This window comes from Sus scrofa, chromosome 2 (genome assembly GCF_000003025.6).
Source record: "Sus scrofa isolate TJ Tabasco breed Duroc chromosome 2, Sscrofa11.1, whole genome shotgun sequence".
NCBI classification, from domain to species: domain Eukaryota; kingdom Metazoa; phylum Chordata; class Mammalia; order Artiodactyla; family Suidae; genus Sus; species Sus scrofa.
In genome coordinates this window covers 11295925-11321142 of record NC_010444.4, presented here as the reverse complement: position 1 = coordinate 11321142, position 25218 = coordinate 11295925, and the positions used below count along the sequence as shown (strand labels likewise).

Below are 25218 nucleotides of genomic sequence, written 5' to 3'. Positions count from 1 at the left end.
TGCTTCAGCAATATTGCCTCATTTGGAGGAGGGACAGATTGGACTGCAATTCTCCCCAAGTATTTCATGAGTTTCCTAAACCGCCTGAGCTGAGGCTTGCTCCTCTCTCAAAGGGCCATCCCAGCCAGCCCTCAAGAAACAGAAAAAGTATGGAATATGTCCTGCAGTCAGCTGTTGCCACAGGCTGCACATCCCAGAGCCATCCTAATGCCTCCCCTTCTGTTCCCCAAGCAGCTTTAAAAGGACAGGCAAGTGGCAACCATGTCCCCCAGCAATGTGCACCTCCCAGAATAAGAGCTTGTTTGCAGCCTGAGGGTTCTGTCTCCGACTGACTCCAATCCCACTGACTTCCTTCCCTAGATGTGCCTGGACTTCCCTGAACTTGAGGTCAGGAAGTTGTGAAGAAGCCAGACAATGAAAAGATGCCCAAAGAAAGTAACAACTGGGCAGCGAGTCCCCACAGGTGGCTTTCCCTTAATGGGAAAATGTATAAATTCTCCCAAATTTAAAAAATTTTAAATTATAGTTCATTTACAATGATCCTCCAATTTCTTCTGTACAGCAAAGTGACCTATTCTTTTTTTTTTCATACCATTTTCCATCATGTTCTAACCCAAGAGATTGGACAGTTCCGAATTCAAAATTAACGTCATTATTTTCACAAGTTACGGAGTGCCTACTTTCTGTAAACACTTGCATCTTTCCCTCTAACATCCTTTCCGTTCCAACAGTCATAAAGTGGAATTTTTGCTGTCCACCCCCATCTAGTAGATACAAAAACTCAGGCTAAGAGGAACCAGTTGCCTAGGTGACTTAGCCATGGGAATAGGGGAAATGAATTCCAACTGGGATCATGTCACTCACTAGTCTTCACAAGCCTTTTCTCTGTTGTGTTACTTCTCTTTCTTGTTATTTTCCAGATCTTGACATTTAGAAAGAGGAAGCAGAGGTGCTTTTCATACATCAGCTGTCTGGAAGCACAGTAAAACTCACAGCTTGTGTAATCAGAAATACTACTTTGAGAAAGGGACAGGAAGCCTCAGAGGCTGGAGAGCAGAGCAGCGAGACTGTTCTGAGAGGAAGAGCCTGTAGGAAGTTCTGGCTGAGGGCTTCCCCACAGTGAGCTGGCGCACCAGCTACAACACACAGGACTGGGCTGCAAGAACAGGTAGGCACCTTGGTCTGGATCATGAATTTGGGGAAGGGGGATTACTGTCATTTGAATGGAGAGTCAGGAATCAGATTCTCATCCTGTCTCTGCTGCTGACCACCTGCGTGCACCAGGGAGGCCTCTGCTTACTCACTTTCCAAATTAGAGAATTGGGTGAAATGATTCTTAGGTTTCCTTTAAGATTTGAGGGATGCTTTTCTGCAGTTCTCTGCATCTCCTGGTGTGTCACTCAGTCTTGCCCAAAATACGCTCTCAATAAATATTGTACAGTTAGACTGGATCCTGCGCGGGGACCCCACTGCTCTGTTCTAATTTTGTAGGAGAGAAAATTGCTTGTTGAGGGGCATTTGGCCTCTGAGTTATAGTCTGTCTCCAAAGTGGGGATTTTAGAACTGTTTTGAAAAGCTGTGAGTTACCTCAAGGTTGTCTCCCCTTGGTCAATGTGAAAGGAAAAAGGATCCCTCTTACACTGTGGAGTTGGGAGATGATGGCCTAAGTTTGGAGCCTTCTTGCAGAGTCAAAACAGAATTGTGGGGAGTTCCTGTTGTCTCTCAGCAGATCAAGAACCTGACATAGTGTCCATGAGGATGGAGGTTCAATCCCTAGCCTCACTCAGTGGGTTGAAGATCTGGCATTGCTGCAAACTGCAGTGTAGGGTGCATATACGGCTCGGATCCATTGCTGCTGTGGCTGTGGTGTAGGCTGCCAGCTGCAGCTCTGATTCCACCCCCAGCACTGGGAACTTCCATATGCAGCAGGTGTAGCCTGAAAGAAAGAAAGAGAGAAGGAGAGAAAGAGAGAAAGAGAGAAAGAGAGAAAGAGAGAGAGAGAGAGAGAGAGAGAGAGAGAGAGAGAGAGAGAGAAGAGAGAGAAAGAAAGAAGAGAAAGAGAGAGAAAGAGAAAGAAAGAGAGAGAGAAAGGAAAAATAATGGAAAAAAAAAAACTTTGTTATACAAAATTCCTCCAGAAATCAGCGATGTGTGTCAAAATTGAAGCATCATAGACTTAAACTCACTAAATACACTTCTAAACTACTCTAAGAAGATAACGGAATAGATGCAGCACTTTGTGGGCAGATGCTCACTACAGTATTGTTCACAATGGTAACAAAATAGCAACAACCTAAATCACCATGAATATGTGACAGGTTAAAAGAATCTTGAAGTATCTATTCATTTGAATGAGTTTGGCTTTTTTTTTTTTTTTTTTTTTTGTCTTTTTGCTATTTCTTTGGGCCGTTCCCGCAGCATATGGAGGTTCCCAGGCTAGGGGTACAATTGGAGCTGTAGCCGCCAGCCTACGCCAGAGCCACAGCAACGTGGGATCTGAGCCATGTCTGTGACCTACACCACAGCTCATGGCAACGCCGGATCATTAACCCACTGAGCAAGGGCAGGGACCGAACCCGCAACCTCATGGTTCCTAGTCGGATTCGTTAACCACTGTGCCACGACGGGAACTCCTGGCTTTTTTTTTTTTAATCGTGGTGAAATACACATAACACAAAATTTAGCATTTTGACCATTTTTAAGTAGAGTTCTGCGGCATTTAGTAATTCACAGTCTTGAAAAAAAAAATCATCACAACTGAACTCTACTTTTTAATCTTCCTACACTGAAATTTCATGCCTATTACACAATAACTTGCAGTAACCATCATTCTACTTTCTGTCTTTATGAATGTGAATGCTCTGGGAGCCTCACAGAAGCACAGCCATACAATATTTGCCCTTCTGTGTCTGGCTTATTGTACTCAGCATACTGTCTTCCAGGTTCCTCCACATTGTAGCAGGTGTTGGAATTTACCCTTCGGCTTTCAAATTTAGGGCTTTTATTATTTATATTCACTAGTGTCAAAGATGCCCACAGAATAATGGTGAGTGCAAAAAGAAGATTTCTAAAGGGCATGGGTAGAGGGACTCTGTGTATGCAGAATTATGGGTGTGTGTAAAACAAAGAAAGAAAGAAGAAAGAAAGTGTGAGTGAGGCAAAAAGAGTGTGCAAGGTATGAACGAAATAGTAGTTACTGCCTGGTGGTTGAGACGTCAGGAACTTTTTTGTTTGCCTCTTCAGGCTTTATTCCTTTGATTGTATTTACCGTTATGCACTCTTTTAAACAAAACAGACAAGGAAAAAGTAATAAAAGAAAATAAACATACATGGTCTATGAGAGTGAAGTGAGGTGGAAGGTACTAACTAGGATTCTAGGTCTTAGCTTCAGGATTAGAATGAAACATACCCTGTAATCCTGGGTATGAGAATTGGAAAAAAAAAAAACCAACAAAAAACAGCAGGAATCCAGAACTACAGAGACTGTTTTAAAAAAAAAGAACTTTAAGTTGGAGGGTCAATTTTTTTCTTTCTTCCCAATTTTTAATTTTTTTTCTCATGCAAGAACATATAAGATCTACCCTTGTAACAGATTTTTACATGTACAATACAGTATTGTTATTTATAGGCACAAGATTGTGCAGTAGATGTCCAGAAATTGTCTTGCATAACTGAACTGTTACAGATGTTCTAAGTCAACTCCCCATTTCCTGGCAATGACCATTCTAGCCTCGGATTTTATTAGTCTGTTTTTAAATTTTTTTTTCTGTTTGCTTTCATTTTTCTTTATATTTATTATATATACTTATATATTTTGAAGTATAGTTGACTTACTGTTGTGTTAATTTCTACTGTACAGCAAAATGATTCAGTTATACATATATATATAAACACATATTCTTTTTTTCTTTTTCTTTTTTTTAAATGATTTTTATTTTTTCCATCATAGCTGGTTTACAGTATTCTGTCAATTTTCTACTGTATATCAGGGTGACTCAATCATGTGTGTGTGTGTGTGTGTGTGTGTGTGTGTGTATACACATTCTTTTTCTCACATTATCATGCTCCATCATAAGTGACTAGATACAGTTCCTAGTGCTATACAGCAGGATCTCATTGCGTGTCCATTCCAAAGGGAATAGTTTGCATCTATTGACTCCAAATTCCCAATCCATCCCCCCTTTTTTTCTTTTTGCTTTTTAGGGCCACACTCATGGCATATGAAAGTTCCCAGGCTAGAGGTCGAATCGGAGCTGCAGCTGCCAGCATACAGCACAGCCACAGCAACACCAGATCCCTGACTCACTGAGTGAGGCCAGGGATCAAACCTGCATTCTCGCGGTTCATTACCATTGAGCCACGATGGGAACACCCATGTAGTCTTTTGAAAATATTCTTTTCCATTATGGTTTATTATAGGACACAATATAATTCTCTGCGCTATTTTATTTATTTTTATTTTATTTTTTGGCTGCACCCATGACATGCGGAAGTTGCCGGGCCAGGGATTGAATCCATGCTACAGCAGCGACCCAGGCCACTGCAGTGACCATGCTGATCTTTAACCCGCTGCGCCACAAGGGAACTCCTCTGTGCTATTTTAGATACCATACATAAGTTGAATCATGCAGTATTTGTCCTTCTGTGACTGGCTTATTTCACTTAGCACAATGTCCATAAGGACAGCATTTAAAAAGAAGGAAATGCTGCAATCTGTGACAATAGGAATGAACCCTGAGAGACTGGTTATTAAGACTAGAAAGAAGAAGGGGTCTCTGTGGCATATTTGAGCTATTAAACCACAAGGAGCAAGGCAGAAGCTGAGTTACCAGAATATAAGAATGATTTTGGAGAGAAACCATCACCCACATTCTCCAAGGCCAGAACTGTTCCTGTGGGGCTGATGAATGGTGGCAAACGGACTTCAGCTACACAGGAGGAAGGATACAGGGGCTCTACCGCCTGGAGTCAGGGGCAACACTTTTCCCCAACTTGTTCTTGTAACCTCACCCACATTTTGCCCCAAATGCAACCCCTCCCCCCAAATGAAAATCAGCTCCTTAGGAAAGGATATCTTTACTTTTTTTTTTTTTTTTGCTATTTCTTGGGCCGCTCCTGCAGCATATGGAGGTTCCCAGGCTAGGGGTTGAATCGGAGCTGCAGCCACCGGCCTACGCCAGAGCCACAACAATGCTGGATCCGAGCTGCGTCTGCAACCTACAGCACAGCTCACGGCAATGCCGGATCGTTAACCCACTGAGCAAGGGCAGGGACCGAACCCGCAACCTCATGGTTCCTAGTCGGATTAGTTAACCACTGCATCACAACGGGAACTCCAAGGATATCTTCACTTTTAACAACACTTCGAATAGGTGCTTTATACCCAGAGAGCAGGATAAACTTGATCAAAGCATAGCCATCTAGGCAGAGGAATGCATGGACCTCCTGAACCTCTTACTGAGTATTTTGGAGCACCAGTGAAGATCAGAGAGGCATGGCAGAAGGCACTCATGGATATCACCTCCTTCAAATCCCTCACAAGAATCCTTCAGACAGCATCACTATCCCTTTTCTACAGGTTATGAAACTGAGGGTGAATGAGGGGAAATGACCTGCCCGTGGCCAGCTAATGAACATGAGGACTGGAATTCCAATGAGTTTTAGACATAACAGATATGTGCTGAGAGTTTACCCCACTCTATGTTGAGCCTATTCCACGCATTATCTCATCTAGCCCTCACCATGAACCCAGGAAGTGGCTAAAATAACTTCCTGTGGTATGTTTAGTAATAACTGGTGGGTATACCACGTGATCTCAGGACTGGACTGTGGTATGTTTAGTAATAACTGGTGGGTATACCATGTGATCACAGGCCTAGATATGCAACGACACAATGAGGCACTGGACTCTCGGCCCAGCGCCCTTACCTATCTCCCCCACCAGTAATGAGATTGTGGATGCAGGCTCTAATCTTTATATGTTACGCACTCCACCCAAGAGAACTGGAACCATTCCTCAAACGCCAAAACACTGAGGTGAAGCATCAGGGAACAGAACTGTCGCACCATCAGATAATCAGAACACTATCCAAAGTATGACCTTCAAGAGGGAGAATGTTGTTCTGAGAACTGATCTGGGGAGCATCCCAGTGGCTGAATTCTGCTGCTGACACCGCAGAGGCTCAGCAACATGGGTGAGCTGGGGGACAGCAGACAACTTTCTCCTTGAGTTGACATTGAAACTGCCAGTGTTAGGAAGAAAGAAAGGGGAAGAAGGGGAGAATTAATGAGGTATGGAGAAAACATCACAAGCTTCTGAACCAGATCACCTTGGATCAGACACTCTCCAGTTATAAGAATACAAGTTAATAATAATTACATTTGCTACCATATGAGGTCAACTGCTTGTGTGACTATTTCACTTACTCTTGAACTTATTAGCCCCAAGTTTATAATGTATAAAGTGGATTTAATATCATCTAAATTGTTATAAGAATCAGAATTACTATGGCCTCATGTCTAGAATTTGGCAGGAGTTAAATAATAATGTTCAAATTGGCAATTATTAAGCTAATATGGGGAAGGGGGTCACCCTAGGTGGGGCAGGCCATGTACAGGAAAGCGATGTGGAATAGGATTAACCAACATCTTAATGGAAAGAAACTAAGGCTGTGATGGAAGACTAATAGTGTAGCTGTATCATAAAAGTACAGTAGTAGGAGATGTGGCTAAAGAGGTACAGGGGTAAGGAAGGGAGGCAGGAAGGAGGGGTTACTGGAGGGAGAGCACACTGGATACAAAGCAAGTTCTGTGTGAATTGTTCACCTCCCCATTGTGGGACTCCTCAAAACGGTTATAGTTTTTTCCCAGTAACATGCTTCTTCCATGATGGACAAACTGTGCCATGAATGCCAGCTTCCCAACACTTCCACTGATCCTCATATTCAGTTTTGTTTCTAAAGGATAGGTCGCCCCTTGGACAATGGGAAAAAAATCTTAAGTTCCTGCAGAGTCTGGTCCCTTAAAGAGCTTCATATCTTTAGGTCAAGCCTTAGGTCCCAACTGGGTTCACTGCCTTTCCCAGCACCACCAGCATCATCAGCACCAGCAGCATCACCAGCATCACCAGCACCAGCAGCATCACCAGCATCACCAGCACCAGTAGCATCACCAGCACCACCAGCATCACCAGCACCACCAGCACCACCAGCATCACCAGCACCACCAGCATCATGCTATCACTGCTCAAGACAAAGGGAGCCTTTGACACCTTCACTTCAAAGGGCATCATTATCCCCAAGGGAGGAAAACCTCAACACGCCTACCAAAAAGAAGATAACCTGCAGGACCGTCTGCAAAGAGAAGCCACCGTTCTTGGAGTAAGTTCATCACCTTGTAGAGGGAAAACTGGGAAAAACAGGGTGAACATATCCAGACTACAAGGGATCTGGGAGAACCATTCATTTTTTCCTGTCTGACTTCAGGCTAATTGGGACATGAAATGGGGCTTAGCAGGATGACTACATCTCCCTTGGTCCCTCCTATAAAGTTACCCAAACCATTAAGTCTTTCACACCTGAAATCTATCCAAAAAGTCTCTTGTCATTTGTCTAACATAGCAGATATTTTGTATTGAACCATATGATTTTACTTCAAATGATTAAATTAGATCTTGAGAAAATTTCTCAAACCCTTTTAAATGGGACAATCTGGACTAATCTCACTATGACTTTTCTCCCTGCTCACCTGAGTAACTATGAGACACTCAGATGTCTTGGTCACCATCCTTCATATCCAGGACTTTAATTCCCACATGGTTCCTTTTAAGGCCCCTTCATACTCATTTCCAAGTTTGGAAACCTGTCTAGTTGTACCCACTGAAATTCAGGGTTAGTAATAGCATTTCCTCTATCCCTTATTTTTTTTTTCTCCTCGAGGCCCCTTCATCTATTGTGCAAATAGAATTCTAGCTCCTGAGGGCACAGTTTTCCCTGCCACCCCCACTAGTAGGCGTGGAAGTGAAGGCAGTATCTGCTTTGATTCTCATGAAGACTCGTAAATAAATCTTTTCCTCTCATCTCTAAAAAACTCGTACTTCAGAATCTCATGTCATTCAACTAGGTAATTCACCATCTTTTTTTTTCTTTTTTATTAAATTATAGTTGCTTTACAATGCTGTGTTAGTCTCTGGTGCACAGCAAAGTGATTTGAAATATGCATGTGTGTGTGTATGTGTGTGTGTGGTTTAACTCTTCCCCTTTGCTTACTCTACACCTGAATACATGCAAATAAACTTGGCTGAAAACACACACACACACACACACACACACACACACACACAACTTTTGATTTATGATCATAACCTCAAATGGACTCTAAACGCTGCTTAAAAAGTGCATAGTATTTCTTCATTCATTCACTCCTAGGAAAAACTATTTCATATATTATTTTCCCCCAAACCTCTAATGCATCTTCCTTCTCCACTGACCACCGTGCTTCCAATAATGCTAAGAAAATTAAACCAATCTGGAGAGAATGTCCACAAGCTGCTACACATCTACAATTACCCACATTTGTGCCCATACATTCTCTCTCCTCCCCATTATTAAAAATAACATGTCCATCCTCTAATTAAGATACTCTTCCCGGTGTGCAACAAATCCTATCCCTTATCATTTGTTCTAGTAATTCTCTCTGCAAATTTTTAAAATCAATTCCATGAGTGCAGAATCTTAGTGAAACTTCTCCCATCTTAAAAATAAAAAAGAAAAAAAAAAACAAATTCTTTTAATGTCACACACCCTCCAGCTAATGCCCTGTTTGCTGTTTGTCTTCCCAGCAACCTTTCTCCAAAGAGTAGGAAGTTAGTGTCTCTAATTACTCTTGAGAGATACCCTTTCTTGAATTATATAGCCATTGTCATTTTCCCCTTTGCTCCACAGCACCAACCCAATTGCCATTGTTTTTGTTGTTAACTTTCTTGGACTAATAGAAATGTTTGATGCAATTGACCATTCTCCCCCTTGAGACATTGTAATCACTTGGCTTCTTAGACCTCACATCTGGGTTTTCCTCCTTCCTTCTTGGCTGCTCCTTTTAGGATCCTTCACTGTTTCTATTTATTTCTCTGATCCTAGATTTGGGGTGTGCCATAGTTCAGTCCTTGACTCCATTCTCTTTTTATATCTGCTATAATGGGGACCTCATCCAGTAATATGGATTTAAGTATTATCTTCAGTTAGAGGACTTGGGGAAAGACCGTATTCCTTAGTGGGATCTCTTCTCCAAACGTAAGACTCACATGCCCAATTGTCACTTGGGTATCTCCTAGCCATCGCTCCCTTCATCTGTCCCAGACTGAAACCCTGATCTTCCTCCCCCAAGCCCACTCCTCTTACAGAATTCCTCATCACAGATCAGTGTCAATGCCGTCATTTCACATACTCAAGCCAAAACCCTTGGAGGCAACCTCATTCCTCCTTTGTAATCCACCTTCAAACTGTCAGCAAATCTTACAGGTTTAATCGTCACAGACATCTAGAATCAACCAACAGTACTCCTCACCACCTCTGATAGCCACATCTTCTTTCAGGTCAGCATCATCCCACCTGGGAATTGCTGCAATACCCTCTTTATGGATCCCCCTGCTCTGTTCCCTTACAGTGTCTTCTCAATACAGTAGGTAGGGTGATCTTTAAAAATTTTTTTTTGTTAAATTCTTTTTTTACAGTTTTTCAGATTATTTTCTCATGCAGATTACCACAGAATATTAGGTAGAGTTCTGTGTGTATATACTAGGTCTCCACTGGCCAGTCATTCCATATACTTCAGTATACAATGATCTTTTAAACATGTAAGTTATATCACGTAATCTCCTTGCTCAAAATTATTTAGAAGGCGTCCCTTTTTACTCAGAATGACAGGCAAAATTGATAACATAGCCTGCAAAGCCCTCCATAGTTTGCACTGTGCCCCCAGGACTTCTTGGGCCTCAGTTCCTACTCCCTTGCTCTTAACGCATTCTGCTTTCCAAGGAACTTGTCAGTAAAGGACACAATACATGTCCAGTGGCAGCGTTTTCATTTGCTTTATTCCTCTGATTCCTGACACACCACAGATACTCAATAAATACTAATTGCATGAATGGTTGAATTCTCAACTTTAAGTTACTTCTTCTATGTTTGCATCATCTTTCAATCGAATTTTTCAATTGCAATTAAATGGTGAGTAAGAATGTGGGCTCTGAATCAAACTAACAAGGATAAAATTCTAGTTCTTCCACGTGGCCACTGGTGTGGGTTTGCACAAGTTAGTTTAACTCCCAGTGCCTCGTTTTTCTCACCCATAAATATGATGAGGTAAACAGCCAGAGTGTAGAGAGTGTTCAACACATGCAGGCTATGATTACATGCAGGCTAAAATCACACCATTTTAATGATCACTGGTGTCATTAAAAAAAGTAATTATTATTAAAATCCAATGATGAATAAGATAAGATGAATTGAGACACTAAAGACTTCCTGCTCTATTTTATTTCAGTTGAAATAGAGCCCTTTCTTAATACTTCTCTGGTAAGTTTGCTTTCTATATCCATCTAACTGAACTATTGTCCAGAAAATTTTTCCTACCTCCTTCTCCTAAAACCAAAAAAAAAACCCAAAAAATAAAATGGAAAAACCACCGCCCAAAAAAGCCATATCAACTATCTGCTCCGAAATAAAGTTTAAAATGTGCACAATTGCTCCCTGATTTGCTAGCTTAATAATGCTATCAGAAAAGAATAGAGGTGACTTGTATGTGATTTTGTTTTAGAGAATATCAATTAGCTGTTTCTAACACCTTTTTTTCCTTCATAATATGATAAATTACAACATACACTCCTTATACTTTGTACTCTTTATAATTCACAATGTGCACTCAAATGATCACGTTCATCTGCCTGAGCGTTTTATGGAATATTTCCTCTTGTTTCTTGTAGACCATCCAGATCATGTGTTGCCTGGTGATTTCAAGTGTGGGAGCCACTTTGGTTTCAGCTCCCCACTCTCCCCGCTTCAGTCCAGCAGTTTCCACCATTCTGATGTCCGGGTACCCATTTTTAGGAGCTCTGTGTGTGAGTAGAGTGGGGTTTCCAAGAGTGGATATACTTTTTAAATTTTTTTTTAATTTTATTTTTTTTGCTTTTGAGGGCCGCACCTGCACAGCATATGGAATTTCCCAGGCTAGGGGTCAAATCTGAGCTGCAGCTCCAGCCTACACCACAGCCACAGCAACGTGAGATCTGAGCCTCAACTGTGACTTATACCACAGCTCAAGGCAGTGCCTGATCCTTAACCCACTGAGAGAGGCCAGGGATCGACTGTATCCTCATGGATACTAGTCAGGTTTGTAACCTGCTGAGCCACAGTGGGAACTCCAGGGATATGCTTTATAAATGCTAATTGGGTGCTAAGTCACAGGGTGATTAGTCCCAAGAGGAAAGGAGACAGCAGAAGGCTGACCCCTCCAACTCTCCCTGTGACCATCCAACAGCATGTCTCTCCAGTCCAGGAAGAGTAGCAGAAGGGCTTTCTGTGTGAGCCTCCCAGGGAGTGACTGCTTGGGGCAGGAAGCAAAAGGGTAATACAACAGCCACACCAGTATAGCATTTCTTACCTGGCCTTACAGCAGACTTCTGAAAAAGTGCAAGGTTTTTTCATCTCCTTCTTTGGCCCTTTGATGATGCAGCTGGATTCCCTCCAGTTTAAGAATAATCAACCTGGCAAGTGGAGAATTAAAAGGTCATTTCTGAAATAAAATGAGTACTGCTGGTAAATGCCGTAGATCTGCAAAGAATTCAAGTAGCAATGTGTTCAGAAGCAATCCTGAGCATCTGGAAAAAATTTTGCTGCCTCCCATCTAATGGCTCATGAAAAAGGGCTTAGCATATCCTTTTCTTTGGAGACGAACCAGGGCCTACTCACATCTCCCATAAAGGGCCCTTCTTTTCTGTCTAGTCTCCTATACAAAGGAGAAAAAGGCAAACATTCTGGGCAAATTTTACATCTGGATGAATAGAGTCCTCATGTAAACAGACTGTGTAGTGATGCAAGCGGGCCCCACTTCTGCCCTAAAAGCATAGTTTGTCTTTGGCTTCTCTATCAACCTAGCAGTTACAGCTCCCACACTCTCTGGTGAAAGCTGGAGCTGGCTCATGCTTGACCCTCTTTGTCGCTGACCACCTAATCCCTAAGCCACCAGCTTAGCCGAGTGTTTCAGCTGCTCAGAACATCGTCCCTCCCCCAGATGGATCCTTAACACCACTGGGCTATAGTTCTGGGGCTTTATGATGAAAAATTTTCACATCAGACCCTTCCTGCTTTCAACTCCCAGCTGAACTCAAGTCATCACACCAACGGCCTGAAGCCCCTGGTTTTTGCACCTTATGCCATTACAGCCCCTCTCCTAAGTGCTTTTGATGGCTGCTTCCATCTTTCTATCCCCTCAAGCCACGGGTTTTCCCAACCTTCTCTCTTTCAACTTTGTAATTTAGCAATGCTCCCCTCCCTCTATGTATACCTCCTTCCAGGCCTCCCCAGCCCCTGGTGATTTTCAAGAACATAAACCCAGCTCCTCTGTGCATCTGTCTATTCACAGTCACTGTAAACACCCCAAGGCTCAAGAGGACCCCTACCACTTCACATTACATATCGATTGAGTGACTGACAGTAACATGGTGGCCATGTTTCCGCAAGGCAACTGAACTGATCATTTCTTTCTTTTCTGAGCAGTTTGCCATTACCGGATCCCTTTCAATTATCTCTGGAAAAAAATCAACTAAGCCCTTTGTAAGTATGAGAACCATCAAATCTCAGCCGGCTGGTATGAAAGGGACTTCAGAGTTAATTCTCCCAGTTCTGGGTCTCCATTTGACACCTTAGGGAAATAAGGCTCAGAGCAAGCGAGGGAGGCCAAGGTCTCCCACTGATCCACTGGCAGAACTAGGACTAGAGTTCAAATTCCTTGGTTCTAGACCCATGCTCTTTCCTCTACAAAATAGTTCTCCTGGCTTCAACAGTAGAAATTTTTAAATATATCATGGACTCTTTTTTTTTGTTGTTTTTTGTTTTTTTTGGGCCACACCTGCGGCATATGGAAGTTTCCCGGCTAGGGGTGGAATCGGACCATGGCCACAGCAACATGAGATATAAGCCACAGCTGCGACCTACACCACAGCTCACGGCAATGCCAGATCCTTAATCTACTGAGCGAGGCCAGGGATTGAACCCACATCCTTATGGATACCAGTTGGGTTCCTAACTTTCTGAGCCATGATGGGAACTCCCATGGACTCTTTACAACTTGTTATCCTGGTCCTGAATGGGGTAGAGGGTCATCCCAGTTAGAACCTAGAAATCCTTTTCTAGAATAACCTGCCTCATAATTAGTCAATTTCCCTAAATGGCAGGGTCAGAGGCAGAGGTGTGTAGGCTTAGATCCTGTGGCTATTTCCTCCACCCCTTCAGAATAGGAATTATCAGACTGTAGCCACTTTCCTGACAAGGATTGGGAGCGGGGGTGTGGGGGAGGCAGCAGCTGAGGTCTTTGATCCTCTCCAGAGCAGCCTTTCCCACTCCCCTGCCATACACCAACAAAGATGACTTGGGAAAAAGCCACATCCTGACTCAGGAAGCTCCAGGGTCTGGTTAGCCATGGATGAGGGCACACAAAATGATGTATGAGGCCAGTTTAAGCTCCTGAGGCTTGAAGCTGGAGTCTTACCTCTAGAACCAGAGGACAGCGTTTTGAAGAGTCCACAGAATTGGACGGAGTCAAGAGTTCTGGACTTGGAATCAGGAAACCCAAACTTCCACCCCAGCTCTGTCCCTGGCACATCTATGGCCTAGAAAAAGTTCCTTCCTTCGCAGGGTTTCAGTTTTCTCATTCATAAAATGTGGAAGAGAAACGTGAGAGGTGGTTTCCCCAGTGCTTTGAATACACTGAAAATGGAAAAAAACATAGTTGTCAAGACCTGACATCATGTGGGCCCCACTGCCTCCTCAGTGGCCCTGGGCAAAAGCACTGCCTATTCAGTCTGTTTCCTCTGGGGACTCAGCACGTAAAGTCATAAGATATAGGACCAAGAGATAAGAGGGCAGGGCAGGCATCCTCCCAGACACAATCTCCCACAGTGACATTCAACCAGAAAGAGCAGGCGCGGGGAAAACTGGCATAGAGCCTGGCACATCTGTCTTCGCAGAAGGATCACATCCTGTGAGAGCCCCTTTCCCCACAATGTAGATTATGACCCAGAAGAGAGTGTGATAAATGCAGTTCTCATAGACCTGATCTACCTACAGGTGGGTATTCCAACTTCTCCAGTCAGCTTCTGCCTTTTCTCTGGAGCTGCTTCTTATGAAAGGAGAGCCATAGAGCAGTCATCTTGGGAGGGACCAAAGGCCATATTCCAGATGACCTTAGAGCAAAAGAATGACTCTCAAGCTGCTGAGGAAGTTAAGGCAGTAGCCTGAGCAGCCCCACCTCTGCCTTCAGCAATGCTGAAAGTCAAGGAGCCAGACCCCTACCTCTAAGGAAGAACAATTCATACATTTTCTCATTCAACAGACATTTACTGATAAACTAGGTAGTAAGGAGGGGTGATGGAGGCGGAAAAAAAAGTCTGTGTCTCCTAGGAGTGCACAGATTCCAGGGAAACAGACATAGGGAAGGACCACTGCAGCAGTGGATGGAGGAAGCAGAGCATCACATGCTGCTTTGTGATGAGATCCCAATGCAGACTCTCTCTTCCAGGCCACAAGCAGCCTGACCTCAAATGCCGTGAGCTCTGTGGCTGCTGGAGCAGGCCTCCTCCTCCTCATGGACAGCCTGGTAGCCCTGGGGACTGCCTCTCAGCAGTGTGACTCAGAAAAGGATTATCTATCCTCCTTGCCTTATTCGGAGTACTATTATTCAACAGTCAAGGACTGTCTTCTGACCAGTGCCAGTCTAACAGTAAGTAGTTTCAGACTGAATTTCCTGTTATGTGAAATCTCAGTGTCTTCCTTTTGCTTAACCTCTGACTTTTCAGCAGTCTCTAGCCCTTTTGGTCTGAATGCCTGGAAGCAGACAGGAAAAAAAAAATATATATGGTTAAAAGAGACAAGTCAGCAGGCTACATAATATATAGGGCATGCATTGCGCAACGTCAAAAAGGGAATCAAGAAGGGCTGTGGGTACTCTCTGCCTTCAGTCATCATTCTTTTTTTTTTTTTTTTTTTGCTTTTTTGCTTTGTAGGGCTGCGCCCTCAGCATATGGAAGTTCCCAGGCTAGAGGTCAAATCAGAACTATAGCTACCGGCCTACACCACAGCCACAGCATCACTGGATCCTTAACCCACTGAGCAAGGCCAGGGATCGAACCCGCAACATCATGGTTCCTAGTCAGATTCTGTAACCACTGAGCCACAATGGGAACTCCCAGTCATCATTCTTAAATAAATATTCTTTTCTCAGTAGATTTAACCATCAAAATGCCCCTTTTGTTGAATAGGCATTTTTTTCCCCTCAACATAGGCAGAAATATTCTTTTTTAATAAAAATTTGATTTGATTGGGGATTAATGTATCCTACATTAAGTTAGGTACAGAAGTTGAACCTTCAGCCCAAATGCATGATTATTAGACTCTGGCCCAGCAGGGCTGCAGAGAGTGAGGGGGATAGGAAGCAGCCCACCAGTGGATATGATGCCTAGCAGAAATGCCAGTATCCTCACGTGCAGAATTTCCTTCCCACCTTTCTCCCAAACTTGATGGTCACCACCTGCTAAGGATGACAATCCTGGCTTAGTCAGTCCTCCATATACAGGCTCATACTTTAAAACCATGGCCGTTGGCCCTTTAAGAAGAAAGACTACTTCCTCTGTGACTCGACTTGTCAGATGTGGGGAGACAAAGGCAACATCCCTCATTCCCTTGGACCCCTCTGCATCACAAATCTAGGAGAACATGTTCAAGTTTCCAGGCTCACAGCCTTCCGTGAGTTTGCCCTGGTGACTCAGAGGTTGACAAAAGCACCCCTTTAACCCAGGAGCTTGAGGAAGTTGAAGAACACGGAGACCCATCTGGTTAGAAATCAGATAAGCAGGAGATAGTATAAACCTGGAACAGGGCAGACATCAGGCAAAGCCATGAAGATGGGAGAGGAATCCTCCCCACTGTGGTATTTGGAGTTGTTTTTTTTTTTAATAGTTATTTCCCCAATACAATTTCTTTTTCTACCATACAGCATGGTGACCCAGTTACACATACATGTACACCTTCTATTTTCCCACATTATCATGCTCCATCATAAGTGACTAGACATAGTTCCCAGTGATACACAGCGGATCTAATTGCTAATCCATTCAAAAGGCAGTAGTTTGTATCTATTAACCCCAAACTCCCCAACCGCCCCACTCCCTCCCCCCCCCTTGGCAACCACAAGTCTATTCTCCATGAAGTTTCTTTTCTGTGGAAAGGTTCATTTGTGCCGTATATTAGATTCCAGATGTAAGTGATATCATATGGTATTTGTCTTTCTCTTTCTGACTTATTTCACTCAGTATGAGAGTCTCTAGTTCCATCCATGTTGCTGCAAATGGCATTATTTTGTTCTTTTTTTATAGCTGAGTAGCATTCCATGGTGTATATATACCACATCTTCCTAATCCAATTGTCTGCGATGGACATTTGGGTTGTTTCCATGTCTTGGCTATTGTGAATAGAGCTGCAATGAACATGTGGGTGCATGTGTCTTTTTTAAGGAAAGTATTGTCCAGATATATGCCTAAGAGTAGGATTGCTGGGTCATATGGTAGTTCTATGTATAGATTTCTAAGGTACTTCCATACTGTTCTCCATAGTGGTTGTACCAGCTTACATTCCCACCAACAATGCAGGAAGGTTCCCTTTTCTCCACATCCCCTCCAGCATTTGTTATTTGTGGACTTATGAATGATGGCCATTCTGACTGGTGTGAGGTGGTATCTCGTGGTAGTTTTGATTTACATTTCTCTAACAATCAGGGATGTTGAGCCTTTTTTCATGTGCTTGTTGGCCATCTGTACATTTTCCATGGAGAAATGTCTATTCAGGTCTTTTGCCCATTTTTCCATTGGGTGGTTGGCTTTTTTGCTGTTACATTGTATACATTGCTTTTATAGTCTAGAGATTAAGCCCTTGTCAGTTGTATCATTTGAAACTATTTTTTCCCATTCTGTAAGTTGTCTTTTTGTTTTCTTTTGGTTTCCTTTGCTGTGCAAAAGCTTGTCAGTTTGATTAGGTCCCATTGCTTTTATTTCTGTGGCTTTGGGAGACTGACCTGAGAAAATATTCATAAGGCTGATGTCAGAGAATGTTTTGCCTGTGTTCTTCTCTTCCAGGAGTTTGATGGTGTCTTGTCTTATATTGAAGTCTTTCAGCCATTTTGAGTTTGTTTTTGTGCATGGTGTGAGGGCGTGTTCTAGTTTCCCTGATTTGCATGCAGCCGTCCAGGTTTCCCAGAAATACTTGCTGAAAAGACTATTTTTTTTCCCATTTTATGTTCTTGCCTCTTTGACAAAGATTAACTGACCACAGGTGTCTGGGTTTATTTCTGGGTTTTCTATTCTGTTCCATTGATCTGTATGTCTGTTTTGGTACCAGTACCACACTGTTTTGATGACTGTGGCTTTATAATATTGCCTGAAGTCTGGGAGAGTTATACCTCCTGCTTGGTTTTTGTTCCTCAGGATTTCTTGGCAATTCTGGGTCTTTTGTGGTTCCATATAAATGTTTGGATTGTTTGTTCTAGTTCTGTGAAAAATGTCATGGGTAATTTGATAGGTATTGCACTGAATCTGTAGATTGCTTTGGGTAGTATGGCTATTTTTACAATATTAATTTTTCCAACCCCAGAGCATGGGATATCTTCCCATTTCTTTACATCTTCTTTAATTTCCTTGATTAATGTTTTATAGTTCTTGGCATATAAGTCCTTTACCTCCTTGGTCCAGTGTATTCCCAGGTATTTGATTTTTGGGGGTACAATTTTAAAAGGTATTGTATTTTTGTATTCCTTTTCTAATATGTCATTGTTAGTATACAGAAATGCGACTGATTTCTGAATGTTAATCTTATATCCTGCTACTTTTCTGTATTTGTCGATCAGTTCAAGTAGTGTTGGGGTTTAGTCCTTAGGGTTTTCTATATATAGTATCATGTCATCTGCATACAGTGACGGTTTTACCTCTTTGCTTCCTATTTGGATGCTTTTATTTCTTTTGTTTGTCTGATTGCTGTGGTTGAATAACAGTATATGTTGAATAAGAGTGGTGAGAGTAGCCATACTTGTTCCAGATTTTAGTGGAGAGGCTTTCAGCTTTTCTCCATTGAGTATTATATTTGCTGTGGGTTGTCATAAATGGCTTTTATTATCTTAAGGTATGTTCCCTCCATACCCACTTTGGTAAGAGTTTTGATCAGGAATGGATGTTGGACTTTGTCAAATGCTTTCTCTGCATCTATTGAGATGATCATGTGGTTTTTGACTTTTCTTTTGTTAATGCGGTGTATGATGTTGATTGATTTGCATATGTTGAATCATCCTTGTGAACCTGGGATGAATCCTACCTGGTTGTGATGCATGATATTTTTTATATAATGTTGGATTCGGTTGGCTAAAATTTTGTTGAGAATTTTTGTGTCTATATTCATCAAAGATATTGGCTGATAGTTTTCTTTTTTGGTGGTATCTTTGTCTGGTTTTGGAATTAGGGTGATGGTGGCATCATAGAATGTCTTTGGGAGGGTTCCTTCTTTTTCAACCTTTTGAAAAAGTTTAAGGTGGATGGGTATAAGTTCCTTTTGTATGTTTGGTAGAATTCACCTGTGAAGCCATCTGGTCCTGGACTTTTATTTGTAGGGAGTGTTTTTATGACATCTTAAATTTCATTTCTAGTAATCAGTCTGTTTAGTTGATCTATTTCTTCTCGACTCAGTTTTGGCAGGCTGTAAGTCTCTAGAAAGTTGTCCATTTCTTCCAGGTTGTCAAATTCATTGACATACAATTGTTCATAGTATTCTCTCATGGTTTTTTGTATTTCTGTAGTATCCATTGTGACTTTTCCTTTTTCACTTCTGATTTTGTTTATTTGGGTTTTTCCTCTTCTCTTGGTGAATCTGGCCCAGAGGTTTGTCAATTTTGTTTCTCTTTTCAAAGGACCAGCTCTTAGTTTTATTGATTTCTTCAATGCTTTTTTAAATCGCTATTTCATTGATTTCCTCTTTGATCTTTATGATTTCCTTTCTTCTGCTGACTTTAGGTTTTTTTGTTCTTCTTTTACTAATTCATTTAGGTGTTGGGTTAAGTTGTTGATTTGAGATTTTTCTTCTTTTTTGAGGAAGGCCTGTATTGCTATGAATTTCCCTCTGAGCACTGCTTTTGTGGCAACTCATAGATTTTAAGTGGATATATCTTCATTATCATTTGTCTCAAGGTATTTTTTTAATTTCCTTCTTGATTTCCTCATTGACCCACTGTTTTTTTTTAGTAGCATGTTGTTTAGTCTCCATGTAATAAGTTTTTTCTCATTTCTTTTCCTGTGGTTGATTTCTAGTTTCATGCCATTGTGGTCAGAGAAGATACTTGAAATAATTTCTATATTCTTAAATTCGTTGAGGTTAGCTTTGTGCCCCAGTATGTGATCAATTCTTGAGAATATTCCATGTGCACTTGAGAAGAATGTTTATTCTTATTTTTTTGGATGTAATGTCCTGAAAATGTCAATTAAGTCTAACTTTTCTATTGTGTCCTTTAGGATCTCTGTTGCCTTATTGATTTTCTGTCTAGATGATCTGTCCATTGATGTGAGTGGGATGTTGAAGTCCTATGATTGTATTCCCATCAATTTCTCCTTTTATGTCTGTTAGTATTTGTTGTAGGTATTTGGGTGCTCCTAGGAGTTTTTAATTTAATCAAAACTCATCTTGCTACATCCAGATCTCAGATAACTAGAGCCAAAGAGACCTGCCTGCAACATCAGAGAAGTTGCGACATAGCTGCCTGAGCTGACTTCAAAGGTCTACTCTTTCTTTATTACCATAGAGATAACCTTGGGAAAGTCACACATTTAAAAAATTAGAAATATACACCCCAGGATGGAATAAGGAAAGAAGGGAGGGTAAAGGAAAGAATAATTCAGGAATACATCTTACATTCCAGAAACTAAAAAAGTTCTTAAAGCCAGGTAACCAAGCAAGTAGAGACCAGAAAACCATGGAGGCTTGGATTGGAACATAGGTGTTAGTGGCTGGGATCATGGAATTTTAATGCCAGTGATGGGGTTTGAGGTTCTTCAGGCCCACAGTACACAGGGAGCTCATACTGAGTGCCCTGCCAAAATGTTAGAAGCTGAGAATAAATATTTGCCCAATTTATGAAAATAGGACAAGGACAAAACTCTGCCCCATATCCCAAGAGGAGTTCCCATGTGGCTCAGTGGGTTAAGGCTATGGTATTGTCACTCGGGGCCTGGGTTGCTGCTGCGGTGTGGGTTCAGTCCCTGGGTTGCTGCTGCGGTGTGGGTTCAGTCTTCTGCCTGCCATGTGTGCAGAAAAAAAAAAAGAAAAAAAAGAAGTTTTAAGAAACTCTTCCGTATAAGCAATGAGGTCCTGCTGTATACCACAGGGAACTATATCCAATCACTTGTGATGGAACATGATGGAAAATATGATAAGAAAAAGAATGTATACATATGTATAACTGGCTCACTTTGCTGTACAGCAGAAATTGACAGAACATTTAAAATTGACTGATTAAAAAAAAGAAAGAAACTGCCATAAATATTTCTAGGATGATATCATCTCACCAAGCCTTGGGCAGATACAGTATCCAAATCCAAAATTACACATAAAATAGAATAGCCTCAAATCAAAGTATTAAGTTAAAATTATTTGCTCCTGGAACTATGAAATTCCTAAGGTTTTATCAGAATCAAACATAAAACTACCATCTACAGAGATGTCCATAAATCCAACTTATGAGTCTCCTACATATCAAAGACCTCTTCCACTCCCACACTGAAATTACGTAAGAATAAAAATATTTTGAAAAACCTAAGGAAAAAAAAGGGGAATAGCAGTAAGTGGAACAAACATGAAAGTTAATTGCCTAAGAATTGGAGATTATATAATTATTTGAAAACAATGCTATAATGAAAATAAATTTTAAATGATTAAAGATATTTTAAAAAGGAATTGAAACCAAAATGAAAGAACATGACAATCAGAAAAAAAGAAAGTTGATTTGAGAAAGAGCTGAAAATGATGATCAGAAATGAAAATTACTATCTTTGAAATTAAAAACTTAGCACTGGTCAAATAGCAGTTTCAACACATCCAAAGAAATAAACAGTGAAATCAAATTTAGGCCTGATTAAACTACACAGAATGCAATACAGTAAGACAAAATTTTGGAAAATTGAATGAGACGTTAAGAGACAGGAGGGACATAGTGCAGTGAAAAGGTTCAACACATATCTAATATGAGTTTCAGCAGGACAGCAGGGGAGAGAGATAAAAGAGAAATAACTGAAAACTTTGCAGAATTGAAAACAGATTTGAGATTTCAGACTGAAGGAATGCACTGAGATCATTGTGCAATAAATAAAAACAAATCCAAACCTAGAAATATCATGACAATCAAAAGCACCCAAGAGAAAAAGAAAATAATAAAAGCAACCAGAGATAAACAAGGCTCACTCTTATCTTAGAATGTGGAGTACCAAGGTTCTGAGATGAAATTTTTGCAATTTATTTCACTTCCTTGGTTGCGAGATACAAAAGGAAAAGCAGAAAAGAGAATAAGATGATTCTCTTTGTCTCTTACTCTCTCCACTGCCCCTCTCATGAACAAGAGTTATGGCACCAATGTCCTGATTTACAGGGTGCTCTGGTGGTGATGCTTATCTTCACGGTGCTGGAGCTCTTACTGTCCGCATATGCTTCTATCTTATGGTGGAAACAGGTCTACTCCAACAACCCTGGGGTGAGTATGCTGACATGTCACATGACACCTGCTGAGTCCTAAGATTTGAGCTGTGATGATCCAGGTCTAAAAAGATGCAGAAGGAATTCCTGTCGTGGCTCAGTGGTTAACGAATCTGACTAGGAACCATGAGGATGCGGGTTCGATCCCTGGCCTTGCTCAGTGGGTTAAGGATCCACTGTTGCCGTGAGCTGTGATGAAGGTCGCAGACGTGGCTGGGATCTTGAGTTGTGGCTCTGGCATAGTCTGGTGGCTACAGCTCCGATTAGACCCCTAGCCTAGGAATTTCCATATGCCATGGAAGTGGCCCTAGAAAAGGCAAAAAGACAAAAATAAATAAATAAATAAAAAGATGCAGAAAGTAGAGTCAATTATGGGTCGAAAGTTTGCCATGGAAGGCAACATTTTTTTTTTCCTTTTTAGGGCAATACCCTCGGCATATGGAGGTTCCCAGGCTAGGGGTCAAACTGGAGCTGCGGCTGCCGGCCTATGTCACAGCCACGGCAAAGCTGGATCCAAGCTGAGTCTGTGACCTACGCCGCAGCAGTGCTGGAACCTTAACCCACTGAGCGGGGCCAAGGATTGAACCTGCATCCTCTTGCATACCAGTTGGGTTTGTTACTGTTCAGCCATGATGGGAACTCCTGGAAGGCAACTTTTATAGTGAGAAGAGAGTTCACAGACTAGGTCCCTTCATGATGATGCTCTAGTCATCTGAGATCAGCTGGTACCTATTGGGCATCAGACCAGTTAGATAATTGTTAATTATGAATCTTGATGGCTTTAGAAGACATCAGGCCCAACCCCTTATAAAGGAACCAAAGCTTGGATAAAATCACATGGAGAATGAATGATACAGACTAATTGGTCTGAGAAGGAGAACTTGCCTCTTTTCACTCTGGTCACGCACACAGCCATTGGACTCCCTAGACAGTCTCCACAGCCCAGTTCCCTTGCTAATGTGGTGACATCTCTGTCCAGATTTTGCTTTCCCATGCTTTTCCTTACTTCCTCTTAGGTCCTGGCATAATCTTAAAATACTTTTCTTTCCTCCAAAAGATATAGTATAAAAAAGGAAGAAAAGAAGAACAAAAGGAAAAAATTTAAAGGGACCGAATAAATTATGATTAAATTATGAATTTATTAGAAAATGGTAAAATGATTAGCAGATTGGAGAATAACTGAACGAATTTTTTTTTTTGTCTTTTTAGGGCCACACCCTCGACACATGGAGGTTCCCAGGCTAGGGGTTGAATCAGAGCTGTAGCTGCTGGCCTACACCATAGCCTCAGCAATGTCAGATCCTTAACACACTGAGCTTGGCCAGGGATTGAACCTGTGTCCTCGTGTATGCTAGTCAGATTCATTTCTGTTGAGCCACAATGGGAACTCCTGAACTAATATTGATGCAACTACATATTATGGTAAAGTAATGGTAAAGAGCTAACACTGTATAACATTTGGGGGGGAATGAATTATAAATATGTATCCAAAAAGCCTCCAAAATCAGAGTAAAAACTACTGACAAATTCTATCTTTTCTAGTGTGCATTCTCCTTGTCTCAGTCATGAGATCATATCCAACATGGCAAAAAGAGTTCAAGGTCACAGATACGAATAACTCTTGGCCTTAGAGGATGAAGGAGGAGAAACCTAGTGTTCATGGCAACATGTGATTAGACTCTCCTGAATTTTCAGCTCCTTTAGCCACTGAAAGAAACATTAAAAAAAAAAAAAAGAAAAACAATCCCCAAACAAAAGGAAATAAAACAATCGTTTGTCTTCCACTTGCTCAGTTGGAGTAGTTTTATTGCTCTTGAAAACAATGTCCCAAAAGCCCGAGTCATTAAATGTTATTAGCTAGTTTTCCAAATCAGCCGTGAACTTTCTAAACTCCTCTGGGTAAACCAAAAAGAAAGTGTTCATCTGTCCATAAATAGAGAAAAGTGTGCATTCTTGTGCTAATTGTCTAAGTCATGTGGCTCTGCAGGCCTTGTTTCTGTATTATCTTTATATTCGTATTGCTTAAATATCAGTGATCAGGGGTTTCAAGAACTTTTTAACTAAAAAATACTTTAAAAATACATGGAGGGGAGGACATTTTGGGGGTCTGGGGATGCAAACTGCTATATCTAGAATGGATGGGCAATGGGATCCTACTGTACAGCACAGGGAAATGTGTGTGAGTGGGTCACTTTGTTGTACAACAGAACTTGGTGAAACGTAAATCAGCTATGCTATAATAATAATATCTAAAATTTTAGAAAGATAAAAAATGGCTCCACTTTTGTCAACTGAATGATTTGAATTTCAATTGAGTATGTCTCAATATTCTGTCTCATTTAATGACTTTATTCTTAAACATCTGGATTCAAAGATTCTAATTAATAACAAAGTTCTCTCCCATCTAAGTTCCAGACCAAGTAAAAAGTTAGATATAAGGAATAAAACAAACTTTATTTCTTACTGGAGTAAATGACATGACCTACCCCATAAGGAGGTTCCTAATATTGTCCCCTGGTCTAGGTGTTGGGTCTTATCCTAGAGGGAAATGTGAAACAGGAATGAATGCACAGTATGTTTCCCAAATGATGTGTACAAAAAAATGGTTCTAGAAGTGATACTCACAATAGCCCCCAAAGGAAAGCATCGAAATGCCAACAGTTGAAGGGAGAAACAAACATTGTTCTATAGTCAGACAATGGAGTAACATACACCAACGCAAGTGAACAAACAACAATTACATGCAGCCACATAGATAAACATAATGTTCAAGGCAGAAAAAAAGCCATGTATAAAAAGTACATGCTGGAGTTGTCCCTTGTGGTACAGTGGGTTAATTATCCATCATTGTCACTGTCACTGTCATTGTCACTGGGTCGTTGCTGTGGTGTGGGTTTGATCCCTGGCCCAGGAACTTCACACGCCATGGGCATGGCCAAAAAAAGTACATGCTGTAAGATTCCGTGTATATAAAGTTTAAACACAATCAAAACTAATACACAATGTCAGAGGAGAGTGGTTACCTTTGGGGGTAATAATTGCAAGGGGACCGAGAGGGCCTATGGCTTCTTGGAGATGGTCTTTTTCTTAATCCTGATGCTGGTCCTTTGCCTATATTATTTGTATTCTCTGGATTCTGTGTTATAAATGAATAAAAACATGTTTTAAACAGTTA

The 25218-nt window shown here is 41.4% G+C and overlaps 2 protein-coding genes across 6 annotated transcripts in view; one reads left to right on the top strand and one right to left on the bottom strand.

The window, feature by feature from the left end:
• Window positions 1–25218, bottom strand: part of MS4A4A (membrane spanning 4-domains A4A) — a 141888-nt gene that overhangs the window by 46891 nt on the left and 69779 nt on the right. For 3 of the 4 annotated variants that reach the window (XM_021082971.1, XM_021082973.1, XM_021082972.1), the window contains one exon: window positions 11656–11758. In XM_021082971.1, coding sequence (XP_020938630.1) covers window positions 11656–11699 — 44 coding nt within the window. In that variant the 5' untranslated portion in view covers window positions 11700–11758. Of the gene's footprint in view, window positions 1–11655; window positions 11759–13761; window positions 14092–25218 lie in introns of those variants that run through there. The other variant, XM_013994263.2, reaches the window with a different exon arrangement.
• Window positions 859–25218, top strand: MS4A7 (membrane spanning 4-domains A7). Of its 2 annotated transcripts, NM_001243358.1 has the most exon segments (7): window positions 1069–1168; window positions 7044–7379; window positions 10979–11113; window positions 12771–12827; window positions 14791–14991; window positions 21940–22041; window positions 23586–23827. In NM_001243358.1, coding segments are annotated over 6 exon segments (669 nt in total). In that variant the 5' UTR covers window positions 1069–1168; window positions 7044–7232; the 3' UTR covers window positions 23613–23827.